General features: G+C 52.2%; 1 protein-coding gene across 3 annotated transcripts; it reads left to right on the top strand.

The window, feature by feature from the left end:
• Positions 1–2,805: 2,805 nt before the first annotated feature.
• HEXIM2 (HEXIM P-TEFb complex subunit 2) lies at positions 2,806–10,920 on the top strand. 3 transcript variants are annotated; one of them, XM_049780888.1, is made up of 4 exons: positions 2,806–2,938; positions 3,623–3,725; positions 6,281–6,334; positions 9,929–10,920. In XM_049780888.1, the coding sequence occupies exons 2-4, from the start codon at positions 3,714–3,716 to the stop codon at positions 10,721–10,723; spliced, it is 861 nt and encodes a 286-aa protein (XP_049636845.1). In that variant the 5' UTR covers positions 2,806–2,938; positions 3,623–3,713; the 3' UTR covers positions 10,724–10,920. The 3 variants fall into 3 exon arrangements, with proteins under 3 accessions (XP_049636845.1, XP_049636860.1, XP_049636853.1); XM_049780896.1 differs by having other exon boundaries at positions 2,822–2,938; positions 6,281–6,338; XM_049780903.1 differs by lacking the exon at positions 6,281–6,334.
• Positions 10,921–18,995: the final 8,075 nt, after the last annotated feature.

Raw genomic sequence — 18,995 nt, forward strand, 5'->3', positions numbered from 1 at the left:
TTCATAAAGCACACCCCTCCCTCAGCTACTAAACATATTTACTTAACACTAGCAGGGAGGCCTCGCTTAACTTCTTCTCCAGTGAACATGATGAAATGAACCAAAAGTCGACCCACTAAGGCTCCCTTTAGGGATGGTGGTTCAGACTTTGAATTCAGAACACCAGTTGACCGCAACCATACTTATGCAACCAATCCCAACTTTCTCTGGTAACTCTTCGGGGGTAGGGACAGAAAACAGGCTATTGAACTTCAAAGACTGATTTTTTTTGTTTGTTTGTTTTGTTTTTTTTTTTTGGTTTTTGGGCCACACTCGGTGGTGCTCAGGGGTTACTCCTGGCTGTCTGCTAAGAAATAGCTCCTGGCAGGCACGGGGGACCATAAGGGACACTGGGATTCAAACCAACCACCTTTGATCCTGGATCGGCTGCTTGCAAGGCAAACGTAGCTGTGCTATCTCTCCCAGGCCCCAAAGACTGATTTTATTCACAATAGAGGAATAGGACTTCAGCAGGGAAGACTGGGAAAGTTCTGGCTACTCAGGTCCAAACCTCGAAAATGCTTGAACCATGGTTAAGCCATGAACTCCCATAACAAGGTACTTTCAGAGACCAAGATCCCTGGCCACTCATTCTAGATAGTATCTAGGCATGAATCTGACATACTTTTTTGGTTTTGTTTTCCTTTGAGCCACACCCTGGTGGTGCTCAGGGGACCATATGACATGCCGGGGATTAAACCCAGGTCACCTGTGTGCAGGGCAAATGCCCTACCCACTGTACTATGACATTGTAGCCATAAAATTCTGAGTTCCCTGAGCTACAAATCTTTCTGAATTTAGATTTAGAGGAAACAAGATGGCTTGCTTAATCTACCTACACATCAGCAAGAGCTTTACATCAAGCTTCAATCTCTAGGGGCTATTATTTTTCATTTTTTGTTTGTTTTTGGGCTACACCCAGTGACACTCAGGGTTACTCCTTGCTATATGCTCAGAAATCACTCCAGGCTTGGGGGACCATATGGGAACTGAGGTCTGTCCTAGGTTAGTGTGTGCAAGACAAAGGCCCTACTGCTTGTACCAACGCTCTGGCCCCTTTTTCTTTGGGGGGGGGGGGGAGCAGCGCTCAGGGGTTACTCCTGGCTATGCACTCTGAAATCACTTCTGGCAGGCTCAGGGGACCATATGGGATGCCGGGATTCGAACCACCATCCTTCTGCATGCAAGGCAAACGCCCTACCTTCATGTTATCGCTCCGGCCCCCCCTTTATTTTTCTTAGTCGCTTTTCAATGGCAAAGGCCATATAGGCAGGGGGCTCAGGCTTCCATTTCACTGTCATCAAGGGCACATTTTTTACTTTTGTGTTTCAAAACAAATTCTCTAGGAACAAGGGCCCAGTGGCTAAGCATTTTCATCTGGTTTATTAGCAGAAGAAAAGAACTCCTTAAATTAGGAGGACCTGGAACTCGTTGATAAAAGACTACACTGGAAAGGGGTAAAAAAAAATTTTTTTTTGTTTTGGGGCCACACTAAGCGGTGCTCAGAGGTTACTCCTGACTGCACACAGGAATTACTCCAGGCGGCGGGCTTGGGATATTGGGGGGTTGGGGGGGAAGAGACACCATATGAGATGAAGGGAATCGAATCCTGGTGGGCCGCGTGCAAGGCTCCTGGAACGTATAAAATTTTTTTCTTTGCTCCAGGAGGGCAGTTTTTAAGTCTCTTAAAAAACAAAATGAAGTTTAAAAAAATCAAGGCTCACTTTTCAACATATCAACCACGTTTCTGGGGGGTACCTGCATCGGGTCACTGTCACCTTTATTCCCGGGGGGCCGTGGGGAACATATTCCCCCCCCAAAAAAAAATGACCATCCCCAAACCCAGCCCCTGGGTGTCAGTTAACTTTCAGGGAAGGGCCCAACATACAGCCATTTGCGGGGTAGTGAGATCGGAGTGGGGGGGGTCGCCTCTCGGCCCCCGGGGTTGACAGCTGTCATCTCTGCCCTCCTCCCACCTCAGAGCATCGCCCTCCACACCTCGCCGAAGTGGGGACCCCGAAACTCCGGCTACTTCGGGCCCAGGCCTGCTGGGGGCGGGGAAAGAACTTGGCAGGGCCCAGTCTCGGCCTCGCGGGGTCCCCTGGAGGAACAGCCATAGGGAGACGTTTCCCCCCGTCTCTCTCTCTTCCCCCAAGGGGGTCTCGGTCCCGGGCCAGGCTGCGGGGCTGCCGAGACGGTTTGAGGGCCGGGCCGGGCCAGGCCGGGGAGATTCCAATCCAACCTTCCTTGCCACCACCACCACCACCACCACCCCTGATCCCAGGCCCCGGTTCCCGCCAGCTTCAGGCAGCCCACTCGGCCCGGCCTCTCCCCGCGCCCGGACCACCCCCCATGGGGTGCTCTCACTGCGCAGCGAGTCCCTCAGCTGCCTCCTCCCAGCCCAAAATGGCGGCGGCGGCCACCGATCACTTCGTCGCCTTCCTCTAGGGCCCCAGAATCCCTCCGCGCCTTAGTCCCGCCCCCCTCGGATCTAGCTTTCGCCCCGTAAGGATTAACGACATCAAAGAACTCTTTTAATAGACCTTGAGGAGGGCGGTACAAATTATGCTTCCGCGCAGCCAATAGATGACGAGAGTACTGTGATTGGCAGGCGAGTCGTCCTATTATAGAAGACCTCGGTGAGCGAAGGGCGTCGACGTCGGTGCTGCGGCTGGGTCAGGATCTCGAGCTATGCGAACTACAATTCCCAGCAGGTAGCGCGCTCCCGAGCTGCCCCCCCCCCTCCCCCAGCCCAGTGCCTGGGTGCTTGAGCCGAGCTGCTCTGCAATTGCAGCAAGAGAGGTATAGGGCTGAGGCGTGTTGGGAATTACAGACAGGCGATCGCACAGAAAAGACACACAGAGGTAGTCGTGAGCATAGAGCCCTTGACAACAAATAGGTCAGTTCCGCCCTTTGCAAATCTTCCCTCCCGGATCATTTCCCCTTCTGCCCAAGGACTCCCATCTCGACCCCAGTTGCATGGAGTGACAACTGCTGGCCTGGCCGCCCCACTGGCTTCCGGTCTGCAGGAGGGAGGAAGGCCAGGCTCTGCAGGGGCTAAGGCCCGTGTGCTCCAAAACACTGATTTCTGGAGCGTTGCCTCCCTCGGAGAAGGTGGGGGGGGGGCTGCAGGAGGCAGTGGGAAAGTGCTTCCTCCCCCCAAAGTCCCCGTTTTCTCCTCTGAGCCTCTCTCTGGTCACTCCCAACCTCTCTAGGTCACTGCTGCCTCTGGCCCCTGCCGGCAGCCTCCTTCCTTCCTAACCCCACTTGGCAGTTGGGGAAAAACAAAGCTTGGTTTGGGCCTGGCTGCCAACCAAGCCCGGTTGGGTTCTTCCAGGGACTTCCAGAACAGGATGCCAAGGGAACCCCTGGACTGGGGCCCTGAGGAGCCAAAGATGATCCCCCTAAAGTAAAGCCAGCTGGGCCGCAGGTGTGAAAAGCTGGGGTGTGCAGGCCAGAGGCGCCTTGGGGCCTATTTGGAAGGACGCTATGCAGCTCCACAAAATGGCTGCTGCTCCAGGCTGCAGAGGCTCAGGGCCGGGAGTCGCCCAAAACACTACTGAGGTGTCTGTTGTTTAAGCAGGTGTCCCTAGTTAAAGGTCTCCACAGAAGGCTGTGAGCAGAAGAAGGGGCCCACCCGGAATCAGAACAACCCTTACTGGCCCAGAGCAGCCATGGAGGACAAGGTAAGTCCCGCCCTCCCGCCACCTTAGGGCCTTTCCAGGCTCCTGTCCCCTTGGGCCCTGATTTCTCCTCTCCCAAGTGTTGGTGGAGTTGAAAATTGGTATTTGTAAGTGGCTCCTGCACTTGGCCCAGTGCCAGATGCCCAATACATTCATCTCTGCTAACTTTGAAAATCCTAGTAGCCCCTCCAGGTAAGAATCGTTTATTTCCCTTTTAAGGGAGAGAAGTTCCAAGAGCTACAAAAGATACTTCAATGTCTTTTTTTCTGGCATCTTGCATGTAGCCAACCAGCAAGCAACCAAGGTGAAACTTCGGGCCTTCTGACAACAGAGCTTTGTTCTCTTAAGACTGAAGAACTTGGGGCGAGAGACATAATATAGCTGATAGGGGGAATGATAGAACAGCAAAGTGAGGTACTTGCCTTGCGCACAGCCTACTCAGATTCGATCCCCAGCATCCCATATGATGACCTGTACTTGGCCAGGTGTGATCCCTGAGGTTAGAACTAGAAGTAAGCCTGGAGCACTCTTGGGTGTGACCCCACTCCCAATAATAGATAAAAACAAAAAAATTCTGAACACAGTCAAATGTGGACCAAAAAACAAAGAAAACACACACACACACACACACACACACACACACACACACACACACACACACACACAGTGAGTAGGACTCTTGCCTTGCACATGGCTGACTCGGGTTCAATCCAGACACCTTTATATTCCACTGAGCCTGTCAGAAGTGATAAACTCACCACTAGGAATAAACCCTGAGCACCACCAGGTGGACAAACCCCCACCACACACACACACACACACACACACACAAACACAAACACAAACACAAACACACGCGCGCGCACACACACGCGCACACTCACACACACACACACACACACACACACACACACACACACACGCTAAGAACCAGACTTAATCCAGGACTATATAAACAGTTGGTTCAAATTTGGGCATTGGGGACCCTATCATCCAGAAAGGAGGAGAGAGAAGATTGTGTTGGGCCCTTAGAGAACACCACCTTCAAACCTGAATTCTGGAGCCCTGCACACCTACTGCCCCTGTCCTGCTCTGCCTGTCCTTCCCTGTGTCCTTCCTGGTCCCCAGTTACTTGTAGGGTAGGAGGGAACCCAGTGCCTCTGCTTCATCCAACAAAGTCTAATCCAGTGTTTTCTGGGATTTTTCAACTTTGGAGTTCATTCAGGAGTAGATGTGTCAGGGCAAATGATTCATCCAGATCATATGAATGGTGTTTAATAAGTGGTCCAAGGCCAGCCTTGCAGAGGGCGTGAACATGTCAGGCCCAGAGGCAGGCTGGCATAGTGAGGGCAAAAGATGGCTGAGGGTTGGAAGCAGCTACCCAGATACTACCCAGCCTTAGAGTTCCCTGAGGCTTTGTCTCCTCTGGCAGCCATACAGAAACCCTGTCCAGGTTGGCCCACCACCAACAGCTAGAGACAAGGCCTGTTGCTCTGGATTGTTGATTGCCCTGCAGGGGAAGTCAGAATACCTCAGCAAACCACACATGCTCTGGTACAACCCATTCCAAATGATGACATGAAAGAACCCCTGAATCTCCAAAGTATATGCAAGTGCCTTCTGCTCTCAGAGGCTACAAAACACCTTCCCCAATACACCCTGCGCTCGGATAAACCTCCGCACAGAGGTCTCAAGCCATGTGGAGAACTAGGAAACATCTCAATTGTAATGGTTATTATTAGAATTCCTCCAAACCACAGACTTACAGCAATTCATTCCCTGTCCCCCACACACCCAGGACTCCTACCAAGCCATGCCAGATAAGCAAATGCCCAAACACACAGTTACTTGACTGACCCTTTCCACCCTGGGGATGAGTCCTAAAGTCTCCACAGCTCCTGGCTCAAAACTGATGCTTCCTGGGGCTGGAACAATGGCACAGTGGTAGGGCATTGGCCTTGCACGTGGCTGACCCAGGACAACCCGCAGTTCAATCCCCTGGCGGTCATTTGGTCCTCCAAACCAGGAGCAATTTCTGAGCACAGAGCCAGGAGTAACTCCTGAATGTCACTGGGTGTGCCCCCCCCCCCCAAATTGACTCTTTCCTTAATTAGGGCCTCTTTCCTGTTCTTTACACAGTAGGGTGAGACCAACTCCTTTCATGGAGGGGCTCCCCAGTTGTGTTGGGATCCCAGGGGTAGGGCAGTGATATTTGGAAATGCCAGTGCTATACTTCATGGTGCTTGGGGTACACTGGGAGGCCAAGGATCAAAATCAGGGCGTCCTACTTGCTAGGTTTGTGCTTCAGCCTCCCCTTTTTATTTTGTTTTTTTGGGTCACACCTGGTGGTGCTCAGGATTATTCCTGGGTTTTCACTCAATAATCACTCCTGGTGGTGCTGAGGAAACCATATGGATGCCAGAGATCGAACCCTGGTCAGTTGTGTTTAAGGCATGCGCTTTACCACTGAATTATCCCTTCATCCCTGCTTCAGCCCTTTAAACTGGACCCTAACTTGTGCATAAAGTAACTGTGTTTCATGTCTTATATTACTCTAGAATGACAGAAGAGAGTCTCCACTTCAGATATCTTCAGGATCCCCTTCTCTCATGGTCTGTATGTCCCCTGGGGCTTTGTCTAGGGGCATAGCAGTGAGTAGAGCAAGCTCATCTCCCTCTTTCAGAAAACTGGGAGTGGCAGATAGTTCAGGGCTACCTGGGATCTTAATGTCAAAGGGAGACTACAAAAGGGAGAATGAGGTGTTGTATTAGATAGGGTGGTTAGGGAGAGCCGAGGAAGACATGGCATGGGAACGAAACTTAAAGGATGGAAAAGAGTCAGCCACAGAAGTAGCTGGAAGCAGGATTGGTTTAATTTCACAGCAAAGAGTTCTGAGTTAAAATTTAAAAAATGGGGCCCGGAGAGATAGCACAGCGGCGGCGTTTGCCTTGCAAGCAGCCGATCCAGGACCAAAGGTGGTTGGTTTGAATCCCGGTGTCACATATGGTCCCCCCCCCCCCCCCCCGTGCCTGTCAGGAGCTATTTCTGAGCAGACAGCCAGGAGTAACCCCTGAGCACTGCCTGGTGTGGCCCAAAAACAAACAAACAAAAAAATTAAAAATTAGGGGCCGAAGAGATAGCATGAGGTACGGCATTTGCCTTTCATGCAGGAGGTCATTGGTTCGAATCCTGGCATCCCATATGGTCCCCCGTGCCTGCCAGGAGCAATTTCTGAGCCTGGAGCCAGGAATAACCCCTGAGTACTGCTGGGTGTGACCCAAAACACACACACACACACACACACACACACACACACACACACACACACACACACACACACACAAAAACAAAAACAAAACCAGGGCCGAGAGATAGCACAGTGGCATTTGCCTTGCAAGCAGCCGATCCAGGACCTAAGGTAGTTGGTTCGAATCCTGGCATCCCCCGTGCCTGCCAGGAGCTATTTCTGAGCAGATAGCCAGGAGTAACCCCTGACCACCACAGGGTGTTGCCCAAAAACTAAAAAAAAAAAAAAATTACTGTGAGGGGCCAGAGCGATAATACAGTAAATAGGGTGTTTGCCTGCACGCAGCCGACCTGGGTTCAATCCTCAGCATCCCATACAGTCCCCAAGCCTGTGAGGAATCATGTTATGAATGTAGAACAAGAAGAAATCCCTGAGCGGGGCCGGCGAGGTGGCGCTAGAGGTAAAGTGTCTGCCTTTCAAGCGCTAGCCAAGGACCGCGGTTCGATCCCCCGGCATCCCATATGGTCCCCCCAAGCCAGGGGCAATTTCTGAGCGCTTAGCCAGGAGTAACCCCTGAGCATCAAATGGGTGTGGCCTGAAAATCCAAAAAAAAAAAAAAAAATCCCTGAGCACTGCCAGATGTGACTCCCCCCAAAAAAACATAAGAAAAATACTGTGAAAGGGGCTGGCGCAATAGTATATAGCAGGGAGGGCATTTGCCTTGCATACAGCTGACCCAGGTTCGGTTCTCGGCATCCCATATGGTCCTCTGAGCTTACCAGGAGTAATTCCTTCCTGGCAGGAATAACCTCTGAGCACTGTCAGGTGTGACCCCCCAAATTGCCATGAAGGATAAAAGAGAAAGCATAGTGGGTAAGGCCTTTGTTTTGCACATGGCTGACCCAAGTTTTATCTCAGCCATCCCATATGGTCCTCAGAGCAGGAATAAGTATTGAGTGCAAGGCCAGGAGTAATCCCTAAGCATCTCTGGGCTGTGGCCCAAAAACAAACAAACAAAAATCATGATGTAGGTAGGGGCTAGAGCAATAGTGCAACAGGTAAGGAAGCCATTTGTTTTGCAAGCAGCCAATCTGGGTTTGATCCTGGCTTCCCATATGTTTCCCTGAGTACCTCCTCAATGTAGAGCCAGAAGTAACCCCTGAGCATTGCTGGGTATTGCCCAAAAACTAACAAAATATTATCATAATGTTGAAGATAGTGACAATAGAGTGTGGAGGGATGTGCTTCAGCATTTTAAACTTTAAGCTGGTAGCTTGGAGCCAGAGCCTTCCCATGCATGTAGTTTGCCCCCGTGACCAACAACAAGCTGTACCTGAAGACAAGCTTTTATTTCTGATTTGGGGCTGGTAGTTTGGACCATTTCTTTTTTTTTTTTTTTTTTTTTGGTGGTTTTTGGTTCATACCCGGCAGTGCTCAGGGTTTATTCCTGGCTCCAGGCTCAGAAATTGCTCCTGGCAGGCACAGGGGACCATATGGGACACCGGGATTCGAACCGATGACCTCCTGCATGAAAGGCAAACACCTTACCTCCATGCTATCTCTCTGGCCCCAGTTTGGGTCATTTCTAGCAGAGCTGAAGGCTACTCCTAGCTCTGTGCTTGGGGGTTGCTCCAGGCAGTGCTCAGGGAACCTGGGTATGCTATGGACTGAACAGGGGGGCCTCCTGCATGTAAAACCTGTGCTCAGCCCTTTGGGTCATTTCCTTGGCCTCAAAGACAAAGTATTTAGGAAAAGTTTGGAATAACAAGTGCCTTTAAGGCTTCTGCTCAAGAACTCCTCGCCCCCCTCGTTTTTCTCCTTTTACTCATTCAGTTTTTATTGGATGCCTACTTGTTGCCAGATACTATTCTAGGCCTTGAAATCATAGAGTAAAATATACAGGGACAATTCCTGCAGTTAGGCGGGACCTCAGGATTGGATTTCTGGTATCAAATGGTTCCCGTTGGCACTAGGAGCAACCCCAGGCACCTCTGGGTACAATAACAACAAAATTTTTGCTGTTAGGGCTGGAGTGATCAGTACAGGGGCTAAGGTGCTTGCATATGACCAATCTTAGTTTGATTCCAGTACCACATATGGTCCCCCAAATACTGCCAAGAGGGATTCCTAAGCACAGAGCAAGAACTAAACCCACACATCCTAGGAACTGGAGATGTAGCACAGCAGTAGGGCATTTGCCTTGCTTGCAGCCGACTCAGGACGGACGGTGGTTCGAATTCCGGCATCCCATATGGTCCCCCGAGCCAGCCATGAGTGATTTCTGAGCACACAGCCAGGAGTAACTCCTTAGTGTCGCCGGGTGTGACCCCCAAACAAACAAAAAGCCCACACATCCCAGGGTGTGGCCAAAAAATAAAAATCTTTGGGCTAGGGCCATAGTACAGTAGGTAGGTTTCTTTTTTTTTTTTTTTTTTTTTTTTTTTGGTGGTGCTCAGGGGTTACTCCGGCAGTGCTCAGGGGTTACTCCTGGCTGTCTGCTCAGAAATAGCTCCTGGCAGGCACGGGGGGGCCATATGGGACACTGGGACTTGAACCAACCACCTATGGTCCTGGGTCGGCTGCTTGCAAGGCAAACGCCGCTGTGCTATCTCTCCGGGCCCAGTAGATAGGTTTCTTGCCTTGCATGCATCCAACCCCGATTCAATTCCTGGCATCCCATATGGTCTCCTAAGCACCACAGGAAGTATTCCTGAGCGCCAGGAATAACCCCTGAGCATTGCCGAGTATAGCTCCACTCCAAAAAATATTTCTGTTGTCACAAGAGTGTGCTTGGGACAGGTTAGGACTAAGACAAGTGGGCCTGTAAATAGTGATACAGAAGCATATAAGGCTAGAACACCACATTAGCAGGCATGTCAGGAAGGTTGGGCTTCAGACAAGGGGCACAAGAAAGGCTTCACCACTCTGTGATCTCTCTTCCTTCCTCCTTTCTCTTTAGACCCCAGGTACCCCTGGGAGCCCCCAGACACCCTCTGAGCCATGTGACCTTGGTGATTCTCTGCCCCGGACACCCCGATTGGACAGTCACTCCGAAGAAGAAGATGGTGCTGGGGTAGGTGGTACCCAGGGCAGGGTTCACCAAGGTTCCAGAACCCAGAGCCCAGAGGGCGGCTCCGTGGAGGCTGTGTTGGGCCGGAAAAAGCACCGTCGGAGGCCATCCAAGCGCAAGCGCCACTGGCGTCCCTACCTGGAGCTGAGCTGGGCAGAGAAGCAGCAGCGGGATGAGTGGCAGGGCCAGAGGGCCTCCCGGGTCCGCGAGGAGATGTTCGCCAAAGGCCAGCCCGTGGCCCCCTACAACACCACGCAGTTCCTCATGAACGACCGAGACCCCGAGGAGCCCAACCTCGACGTGCCTCACGGGGCCTCGTACCCCGGCTCCGGCGGGGACAGTGAGGTGGGGGACAGTGATGGGCACGGCCAGGCCCACGGCGAGTTCCAGCAGAGGGATTTCTCCGAGGCCTATGAGCGCTACCACACCGAGAGCCTGCAGGGCCGCAGCAAGCAGGAGCTGGTGCGTGACTACCTGGAGCTGGAGCGGCGGCTGTCACAGGCCGAGGAGGAGACCCGCAGGCTGCAGCAGCTGCGGGGCACCGCCAGCCGGCAACCCTGCCGACAGGTGGAAGAGCTCGCTGCCGAGGTGGAGCGGCTGCGAACGGAGAACCAGCGGCTGCGGCAGGAGAACGAGATGTGGAACCGAGAGAACAACTGCCTGGAAGGAGAGCCCGGCACCTAGGGGCCCCCTTCAGCCCAATGGACCCAAGAAGGTTCCCTTTCCTGCACGCTTCAGCCTCTCAAGGAGGCAGGTAGCAGGTGAAAATCACTCTTACCCCCTGCACCCCAGAAGACGTCGATTGCTTCCGAATTCCATGTTGTCATCTCCACAGTTAGTGCTTCCAAGGCCATCTGGATTCTCTCCCCAATCCCCTAAAATTAAATGTTCTCCCTGAGTTCAAATGGGAGTGGCTAGGATTGATTTCACCGAGGCTGTTCTGAGAGTTAGAACATATTCACCCTACAGGAGTCTGGAACTTGGGGCTCCAGTCTCCCACTGAGACACATTTGGCCCAAATGGGCATGACAAACCAGGGCAGCTTCTAGGATGCCTGGATGTTGTGCTTGGGTACCCAGACTTGAAAGATGCGCTGGAAGGGGTGCTGAGGTGGGAGGGAGATAGGGCCACCAGATGGCCCATATCCAGGAGTCCCTGAACCCCCTCCTAGACCACACCCCCCCAGCTGAGAGGTGTAAGTGTCTGATTTCTTTTGTGTGTGTGTGTTTTGGGTCACACCCGGCAGTGCTCAGGGGTTATTCCTGGCTCCAGGCTCAGAAATTGCTCCTGGCAGGCACAGGGGACCATATGGGGCGCCGGGATTCGAACCGATGACCTCCTGCATGAAAGGCAATCGCCTTACCTTTATGCTATCTCTCTGGGCCCAAGTGTCTGATTTCTTGTCTGGAGTAGTCCCACCCCCCATATCTCCCAGCAGAGGTAGAAAGTGAGGGGTCTTGGGGCTGGAGCAGGGGCGCAGCACTAGGGTGTTTGCCTTGAACATAGCTGACCTAGGATAGACCGGTTCAATCCCCGACATCCCATATGGTCCTCCAAGCCAGGAGCAATTTCTGAGTGCATAGCCTGGAGTAACCCCTGAGCATCACCAGGTGTGGCCCCCAAACAAAAACAAACAGAAAGTGAGGGATCTTATTTGCTGCCCAAAAAGGCTCTTAAATGAACACTGAGGGGCATTTTCTCTGAGAGGCAGGCATGGGCCATGTGGCCTTCTCCTTAGCATGGCTGAGTGAGGTTGTCAGGCCACTGAGTCCCTCAGAAAGAGACCAGGGACAGGTTTAGCTGTATTGGACTCAGAAAGCACCACCCCACCTCCTACTCTGAGATGCCTTTTGCAGGCCTTCCCTGGTGGTGTGGGGGATGGAATTAGTCAACAGGAGCCAGGCCCTACCCCAGTGTATAGATCTGCCTGGAGGCCCAGTCCCAGCCTAGCCGGGCTGCCATTCCAGGAGGCTCATCAGGATAGGCTGTCTGGGCAAGAGCCTTGGTTCGCTCCAGGGATGGAAACATTGACAAGCCCTGTGGGTTGTCAGGACAACTTTCGTTTCTGCCCTGCCACTCCCTGGCCTTGCCTGGGGCTTTCTATAACTAGGGCGCAAGACCAGCCAGATTCGAGGACAAAATGGACTTCCAGAGGGGGCAAAGTCCTGTGAGGGAGCAGGCGGGGGTGGGGGATGTCAGAAGTGTCTGACTGCCACTCTGAGTCTTGCTCCCTTTCCTTTGATCCGCAACAGCTGTCTGGGAAGCCTGAGGAACAGTTGTTCCCACTTTGCAGATGACAGACTATGAGGATGTGACTTTTCCGAATCTGGGAAAACTAGCCAGAGGCTGTTGCTTTGGCCCCCAGGAGCTGTGAGCCCGGGAGAAAAGGCCTCTGAGCTGCTCAGGACTCCTGCTGCTGCATTCCTCAGCAGGGATCCCCGAGGGACAGCAGGCAGGATGAAGGCTGTTTATGCACACAGACAGACACACTCACATGTTCTCATACACACATACATACGCCCAGGGAGGCACATGCCTCTGTGTGTGTGACTAAGAAGATTCCAGTGGGCTGCTGGGGATTTGATTTGTGGGTGTGGTACAGAGGAAAAGGTGCAAGGATATATGTACATATAGGGTCAATAGAGACAGGAGACAGGTGAGGGAGCCAGGAAAGCAGCCATAGGCCAGTCCAGACCCACCCCCAGACAGAAGTAACTGAGTCGGGTAACAGGGTGCTGATTAATTATTTTCCAGGCTGGTTGGGGATACCAGGATCGAATCAGAAGAAAACAAAGCTAAGGGTGAGCAAAGAAAGTGTCAAGAGGGGGTTAGAGCTACAGCACAGTGGGTAGGCCATTTGCCTTGCACCAGCATACCTGGGTTCAATCCCCAGTCTCCCATATGGTCCCCCGAGCCTGAGTGAAGAGCCAGGAGTAACCCCTGAGTGGTGCTAGGTATGGCCCAACCCCCGAAAAAACTGTCAAGAGGGGCTGAGCTGGATTAGTGAAGGAGGATTGTTGGGGTCACCCTCTTCCCCATCTTTGATGACCTCAGTACCTCAATCCTGGATTGAAACTGAGGTGTGTCAGAGGTCAGTAAAAGGAAGAGATTGAGCTACCTTGCTACAAGGCAAGTGTCAGGGTCAGCAGCCCCATGTGGAGCACCCCTCTCTCTGCCTATCTACCCCCACTCCAGGGGTAACCCTGTGTGAGTGGAACAGCCAGGCTGTGGGGGAAGGTGGCTGAGCTGGAGTCATTGCTGAAGGGACCTGCATGGCCAGATCCCAGGGCCCTGTGGGGTGCAGGAGAGGATGGCACTGGCCCTTTAAGTGGGGGTGCCAGGCCATGCCCTCCCCCAGCCAACCCAATTCGTGGGCACACTGAGCATGTGCAGACGTGGTGCAGGAGGGAGGGGAGGGAAGTGGGGGGAGGATTGATTCCGGAGGGGCTATCCTCACCCCTTACTTCCTGTTGCTAACCCCCAATCGCCTTCCTGGGTCTGACAAAGGAGTCCATGGTGTTCCTCATCCCCTACCCTGCCCTAGGGGGCACTGCCTTCAGCTGTGGCTGGGACCATGAAGTTGGATGAAGGACACTCAGCCCAGTGCCATCCCCCTTGGGCAGGGAGTGGGAAGTTTGCTGCTGCCCCCACAGTTTCATTCCATCAAGGGGTTTTCAAAAACCTCATCTCCACATTGAGGTGCTGCCTGAAAAATTCAAACCAACTACCCCTTGGACCGGACCCCCATGCCAGGAACATCCAGGCCCAAATCTGACTCAAGTCCTAGACTCAGAGGCTGAGAACCAGTCCCCACCCCTGGCCTGCCTTTGCCCACCTGCTCACCCAAACTCTGCCACCTTCCCCAGTGCCCCCTCCTGGGCAGCTAGGGAGCTGCTCCCTTTCCATGGCCTTGACTTCCCTGTTGGGTCCACTGCTCCTTCCTCATACCTCAGTCCTCCTCTTCCTCTTCCAGACTCTTTTCATCTCTAAGCTACAGGCACCCTCATTTGTAAGGAGGGTGGAGCCCCAGGATGAAAGCTCAGCCTCCCCTTCCTCCCCGCCTGCCACAGCGGCCCTGCCCTGGATATCATGATTTTATCATGGGTGGAAGATGGCACACCTGGAGATCAAACTTGATGAGTTGGGGGGTGGTGCCTGACGGCACAGTGGAGGGGTGTCAGTGTCTTTCTCACCACTGAAGATTTGTTTTGGAACCATAGCCAGTGATCTTGCTTCTAGGGGCTGCTCTTCCAACAGTGCTCAGGGTACCTACCAGGCAGTGGCCAGGATGAGAACTGGGCCTCCTGCCTGTAGAGCAGTGTGCTCTCCTGCCCACCAAATAGCCAACTCAGTGACACTTAGGACCTTCACACTGTGGCTGCCACCCCCATCAGTTCCAGCATTGTCACCCCCCAGGCCTGGCTTCCCCATGGCCCATTGTGGAGGGAACTGGGCAGAGGTCCTGGGGCTGTAGACCTAGCCAGGTTACTCCGGGGTCTCCTCTCCTTTGTCCAAGCCATTGGGGGCTTCAGGCCAATCCAGGATTCGAGCTGGGTTCGAATCAATTCAAACAAAAACTTTTTTTCTGGTGGGATGACAGAAATGGTTGGGCCACACCCAGTGGTGCACAGGGCATACTCCCGGCTCTGTGCTCAGGGGTCATTCCTGATTGTGGTCAGGGAGACCACACGAGATGCCCTTTACTCCTGTACTATCTCTCCTGCCTCTTCAGGGGACTTCTAGGAGCTTGGACTGTGTATCCTGGGCTGAAAAAGTGGGTCCTGTGGTCCTCTGGACTTCCCCAACCAGGCCTTGGGGGGGGCAGGGTGAGGAGCTCTGTAGGGTCTGGGTGAGGCTCAGGAGATGAGGAAACCACTTGCAGACGTTGAGAAACTTGCCCCGGGCGGTCCAGCTCTGCATCTGGAGAAGCAGCCTTAGCCTGTGTGTGATTATAGTGGCCCTTGACCAGGGTTCTCTCCCTTGCCTGTCTTCAAAGAGATAAAGAAAGGGAAGGACTTAGGGAGCCTGTGTAGGAGGCCTCCCCTTGGGGAGGCCTATAGCAACAGGACTGCAGGGAGCAAAAGGACTGAGCAGAAAGGAGAAAAGGGCTCCATTTGGGGGTGGGGGCCCACACCCAGAAATGCTCAGGATTTACTCCTGGCTTTGTGCTTAGCAATCACTCCTAGTGATTGGGGGGCCATATGGGACACCATGAATTGAAGCAGGCTGGCTTCTTGCAAGACAAGAACCCTTTCCACTGTACTTGTGCTCTGGCCACAAGAGCTTTATTCCTTTTTTGGTTTTGTTTTTAGGCCACACCCAGTGTAATTTAGGGATAAGTTACTCCTGGCAGGCTCAGGGGACCATATGAGATGCCAACCAGGTTGGCCTTGTGCAAGGCAAAAGCCTTATCTGCTGTGCTATCACTCTGGTCCCAATGGCTCTATTCTTAGGTGGTCCATTCTATCTGACACACACCCTTAAATCTTTGGGTTTGGCTTGTGTTTTTTGTTTTGGGGCCATACCTGGTGACGCTCAGGGGTTACTCCTGGCTATGCTCTCAGAAATCACTCCTGGCTTGGGGGACCATATAAGATGCTGGGAATTGAACCGCAGTCCGTCCTAGGCTAGCGCTTGCAAGGCAGACACCTTACTTCTAGCGCCACTGCTCAGGCCCCTTATAATTTTTTTGTTTTATTTTTGTTATTTTGTTTTTGGGTTTGGTTTATTTATTTGTTTATTTGTTTATTTTTGTCTCACACCCAGAGATGTTTATGACTTACTTCCGGCTCTGCACTCAGGCATCACTTCTGGCTGTGCTCAGGGAACCATATAAGGTGCTGGGGATTGAATCCAGGTCGGTTTTGTTCAAAGCAAGCACCTACCCATTGTACTAGGCCTCTAGTCTAATCCTACTCTTGCTCTTGGATTTTGTGTGTGTGTGTGTGTGTGTGTTTGTGTGGTTTTTAGGCCACACCCTGTGACGCTTAGGGGTTACTCCTGGCTCTGCACTCAGAAATCGCCCCTGGCAGCCTCAGTGAACCATATGGGATGTCTGGAATCTAACCCAGGTCTGTCCCAGGTCAGCTACATGCAAGGCAAATGCCCTACTGATGTGCTATCTCTCTGACACCTACTCTTGGATCTTTCAGACAAAGAGAATTTCCGCTCTGTCCTCTCCCCTAAAATGAAAATTTTGTGGAGGTCTGCTGGTCCCAGGAGCCCTGACCTCTCAGGGCACGTAGAATTGGGGACCTGGCTCCCCTTCCTGTGTTCTTGCTTTTCTCCTGACCCTGCTGTCTTCAGGGCCTCCTTCAGCTCCTCTCCCCATGCACCCCGCCCACTCACACACAGAAGGGGCTTTGTGGGCCAGAGAGGAGGGGACAGGCTGAGCAGCTGGCTGCCAGTTGGCCACTCTTGTCCCAGTTGCCTGTGGATCAGACATTCCAGAGATCACCTGCCCTAGATACCCTCTCTGGACCCCACCCGAGAGGGGCGCCCGGATCCATCCGTCCTCAAGGCTACCCCCACCCAGAGTTCTTGTGCTCCCAGAAGACCACATTGAAGATGAGGCTGAGGCTCCCTCCAGCACATGCCAGCTCCTGTCTCCAAGAAGGAAGTAAATGGCTCTCCCAGTCCTTCCTTTTCCCAGCCTTCCAGCTTCCTCCTGGCCCAACAGGGGGACACACTGGGAGCAGGGGTGACAAAGGGAGAGGAGAACCTGCCAGTCATTCACACTCCACACCCCAACATGGGGACACAGCCTGCAGGCTTATCTGTGATCACCAGCTTCTCATCCATGGGTGGCCAGACCATGGACCTCTGTCCTTCCAGGCTTCTTGGCCCCAGCCTTGGCTCTTTCTCTCCTGTGACAATGAAACATCACAGGTCCCTTTGCTCTGGGCAAATGGTTCAATGGTTTGTCTGTGTTATTTATCCCTTGGCTGAGTTTAGAGCCACAGACATTGACCCTCCCTGGACTCAGGACAACGTTGAGCAATTGGGCTACCATGGTTTCTCTGGGCAGTGATCCTTGGCTGCCTCTTTCCCTTTGGGCTCTAGCTAGCACCCTCCACTTCCACCAAAGAGCTACCTAAGTGCGGTCCTAACACAGGCGAAAAAATCTAGTCTCAAAAAAAAAAAAAAAATTCTAGTTTCTGGAGCTGAAGATATAGAACAATGGGTAGGGTGGTTGCCTTGCATGCAGACAACACAGGCTCAATTCCCAGCATTTCATATGGTTTCCTGTGTACTGTCAGGAGTAATTCCTGAGTGTAGAGCCAGGAGTAAGCCCTGAGCATTACTGGGTATAGCCCAAAAACTGAAAAGAAAAAAAAATTGAAAATTTCTGGCATCATGATTTGAAGGTTCTTTGATCAGAATTCATGACACAATCTTTTGTGTGTGTGTGTGTGTTTGTGCAGGAAAAGGGTCTGCAGGCCATAGCTGGCCTGGCTTACCTGCGTACTACTGCCAGCTCTCTGCTTCGGGGTTGCTCTGCATGGTGCTTGGGGGCCCCAGGGACTCTGAGGATTAAACCAACATCAGTGGAATTCAAGGCAAGCATCTTACCCCCTTAATTATCTCTCTGGCCCTTAGGTATGCATCTGTGAGTTTTTTGTTTGTTTGTTTTGTCTTTTGTTTTTTTGGATCATATCTGGCAGCACTCAGGGGGTTACTCCTGGCTCTAAATTCAGAAATCGCTCCTGTTAGACTCCAGGGGACCATATAGGATGCCGGGATTTGAACCATCATCCATCTGCATGCAAGGCAAATGCCCTACCTCCATGCTATGTCTCTGGCCCTTCTGTGAGTTTCTTATTTCACTGTTTATCTCATTTACCAATAAACCCATTACATTTAAAAAATTACTACATGGTGGGGCCAGGCGGTGGCGCTAAAGGTAAGGTGCCTGCCTTGCCTGCGCTAGCCTTGGACGGACCACGGTTCAATCCCCCGGTGTCCCATATGGTCCCCCAAGCCAGGAGCAACTTCTGAGCACATAGCCAGGAGTAACCCCTGAGCGTTACTGGGTGTGGCCCAAAAACCAAAAAAAAAAAAAAAATTACTACATGGGCTAACTAGATAGGTCAGGAGTTAAGAAACTTGCCTTGCACAAAGCTCACCCTGGTTTGATCCCCAAGCACTGCCAGGAGTGATCCCTGAGCAGAGCCAGGAGTAGCCAGGTATGGCCCAAATACAGCACCCCTCCAAAAAAAAAAATATTAATTGCAGTAGCATAATGCTTTGTTGTCTGAAAGTTCTAGTCTCATTCTTAAACTTCTTCTACTGAAGATTCCTGGATCTTCTTAGTTTTATTTTTTTATTTTTATTTTTTTGTTTGTTTGGTTTTTGGGCCACACCCAGCGATGCTCAGAGGTTACTCCTGGTTGTCTGCTCAGGAATAGCTCCTGGCAGGCACGGGGGACCCAACCACCGTTGGTCCTGGATCAGCTGCTTGCAAGGCAAACGCCACTGCGCTATCTCTCCGAGTCCAGTTTTATTTTGTTTTTCTGGGTTTTTTTTGTTTTGTTTTGGGGTCACACTTGGCCGAACTCACATCTGCACACAGGACCAAGCGGGGTTAACTCCTATTTGTTTGCACAGGGGCCTTTGGGCCAAGGTCTCCCCAGCCTCTTCCTGGCATCCATGTGTCAACAATGCTGCAGTGGGCCAGAGAGATAGCATGAAGGCAGGGTGTTTGCCTTACATGCAGAAGGATGGTGGTTCGAATCCCCACATCCCATATGGTTCACCGAGACTGCCAGGAGCGATCTCTGAACATAGAGCCAGGAGTAACCCCTGAGCACTGCCGGGTATGACCAAAAACCAAAGAACAAAACAAAACAGAAACAAAGACAAAACAAACAAACAAACAAACAAAAAGAACAATGTTGCAGTGAGTGGAACATTGGGAAAGGACTCCCACGCCAATTTTACATGCAAGAGCCCCCGG

This window comes from Suncus etruscus, chromosome 1 (assembly GCF_024139225.1).
Source record: "Suncus etruscus isolate mSunEtr1 chromosome 1, mSunEtr1.pri.cur, whole genome shotgun sequence".
NCBI classification, from domain to species: Eukaryota; Metazoa; Chordata; class Mammalia; order Eulipotyphla; family Soricidae; genus Suncus; species Suncus etruscus.